The sequence below is a fragment of the Fulmarus glacialis genome, unplaced genomic scaffold (genome assembly GCF_000690835.1).
Source record: "Fulmarus glacialis isolate BGI_N327 unplaced genomic scaffold, ASM69083v1 scaffold14510, whole genome shotgun sequence".
In the NCBI taxonomy this organism is placed as follows: domain Eukaryota; kingdom Metazoa; phylum Chordata; class Aves; order Procellariiformes; family Procellariidae; genus Fulmarus; species Fulmarus glacialis.
In genome coordinates this window covers 18,549-20,613 of record NW_009185884.1, presented here as the reverse complement: position 1 = coordinate 20,613, position 2,065 = coordinate 18,549, and the positions used below count along the sequence as shown (strand labels likewise).

Genomic DNA, 2,065 nt, shown 5'->3' with positions numbered 1-2,065 from the left:
TCCCCGCTCTGGATGGGAGAAAGGAACTTCCTCGGAAGGCCCAGCAAGTGATTTTAGGAAAGGCCTATTTATCCTGGCCAGCACCTCGGACAAAAGGGCCCCTCTGGCGTTCTGAGATGAGAGACGGCTGTTGTCACCAGGCGGGAGTGACCACAGAGGTGCCAGGCTCACGTGGAGCTGCTGTGAGGCGTGGAAGACGCGGGGAGCATGGGATACTTACGGATTGGGACACTGCCAGTCGCCGGCTCGGTGCTGGACGCTCCCGCCGGAGGGGTTTCCCCGGGATCCCCGTGGTCCTCTCGAGGAGAAGCCACCCCTGTCTCCACCTCTGCCTCCCATCCGGCCCATGGGGCCGCTAGGCCCCCCTGGGCCACCGGGCCCCCCCGGACCTGCAAGGAAGGCTCCGTTAATGCCAGGAGGCACTGGCCAGGGCTGGAGCACAGGGCGCAGCTCGGCAGGTGCCGCACCTCCGGCCGTGCCCTGGGGGGGCCGGGGGGGGCTGGACGTTACCTCCGCGGAGCGGGGGAGGCATCCCCCGCTGCTCACGTGGGGGCATCCCGCCTCGCATGCTGTTCATCGGGCCCTTCTTCCGCGCCAGGGTAACTTTGAGCTTGCTCCCCTGGAAATCCTTCCCTAGGAGGAATACAAGGGCGAGAGCATCACTTTGTGCTGCAAACTTCTGCTCCTCGCCGGACCCTGGTATCACAACCGCTGCCCCAAGTCATTAATCACACGGAAAATTTTACCCAAGCGTCAAAGACAGCAGAAGGGCAAAATTCCACCCGTGGGACTGAGATAAACTTCCGCTACAGGAGATTACAGGTGACAGAAGCCTGAGCACCTGAGGACAACCACAACCCCAGCACCACGCTTATCTGTTCCAGTTAAAACCAGGAACTTCTTAGGCAAAAGCTTGACCACCTAGAGCTAGTCTTAAACGACTACAATCCTCCATGCACCGAGGGAAACGCTGACTTCGGTTGGACAAGAATTTAGTTTTGAAATCAAGAACAAAGCAATTCCATCCCAAAACACACCCCATACTCACCATCAAACCATTCGACAGCTGTTTTGGCAGTAGACGGGTCATCGTAAGACACCGTGGCGTCTCCTTTTGGTTTGCCGGTTTCCTTGTCGATGTAGAGGTTTATCATAGGCTGCCCAGTCCTCTTGTTCATCTAGCAGGACAGTAAAATGTCACCTCAAGTCACATCTCCCCATAAGCTGAGCGGGGATTTACTCTCCTCTGTTCTGCTTTCGACTTGAGACAATCCAGCCTCATTTTGGTGACTCCGTGGCAGAAGAAAGGGCACCTCTGGCTGCCCAGACAACCCAACAAATGAAGGAACCGGCCCAGAGCAGCGCTGCCTGGCCCAACAGGCCTTTCCCGTGTGTACCTGGCAGCGCAAGAACCGAGCTGCAGCCTCCCCACATCCTCCTCCGCTCTCCCCACCACCCCGACCCCTCGCGCTGTCACGCGTCCCAGCAGCAGCAGATCCGCAGAGATTCCTCCACGGCTGCAAGCGCTGGTGCTTCTGCAAGTCTAATCATGCTGTTGAGGGACAAATCCTGTAAAGGTTCCTTGGGAAAGCTTGAGCCAGAGGTCAACGCCAGGCTGTGGCCATCCTACTGCCCAACCAGGCAGAGACCTGCCAGCTCCTGGAAATGAAGGGCTAAGTGGAGTCGAGCAACGTGCAGGCAGGGAGGAGGTGGGCCATCCCCTTCCCTCACGCCCTACCAGCTGGAGGCCGACCTGCGCACGTGCGTTCCTCTCACCTTGACAACACCGCACTGTTTGAAGAAATCTGCCAGATCCTCCAGGGTCACATTATCATTGAGTCCCTGCACATAAACTGAACTGTTGTCTGAGTCCTCATCTGGGTCCATAGGTGGGCCTAGGAGACAATTCGTGGTGTCATTGCAGGGAGAGGAAAGGCAGCGGTACAACATAACGAGTACTTGTCATCACGTCACCCCCTCAGCCAGCTGCGGCTTCGCTCTCAATGAGCGTATTTATGAGGCGGCCTGAAAACCCAGGCACTGAGAGGCGGCTCTACACCACCTC

At 57.9% G+C, this 2,065-nt stretch overlaps 1 protein-coding gene across 1 annotated transcript in view; it reads right to left on the bottom strand.

Moving 5' to 3' along the window:
• The window catches only part of EWSR1 (EWS RNA-binding protein 1), a gene marked incomplete at both ends in the record, with an annotated part of 18,009 nt that overhangs the window by 263 nt on the left and 15,681 nt on the right, over positions 1-2,065 (bottom strand). Inside the window, 4 exons of the mRNA XM_009582554.1 lie at positions 221-389; positions 511-633; positions 1,049-1,178; positions 1,777-1,895. Of these exons, the coding sequence (XP_009580849.1) occupies positions 221-389; positions 511-633; positions 1,049-1,178; positions 1,777-1,895 (541 nt within the window). The remainder of the gene's footprint in view (positions 1-220; positions 390-510; positions 634-1,048; positions 1,179-1,776; positions 1,896-2,065) is intronic.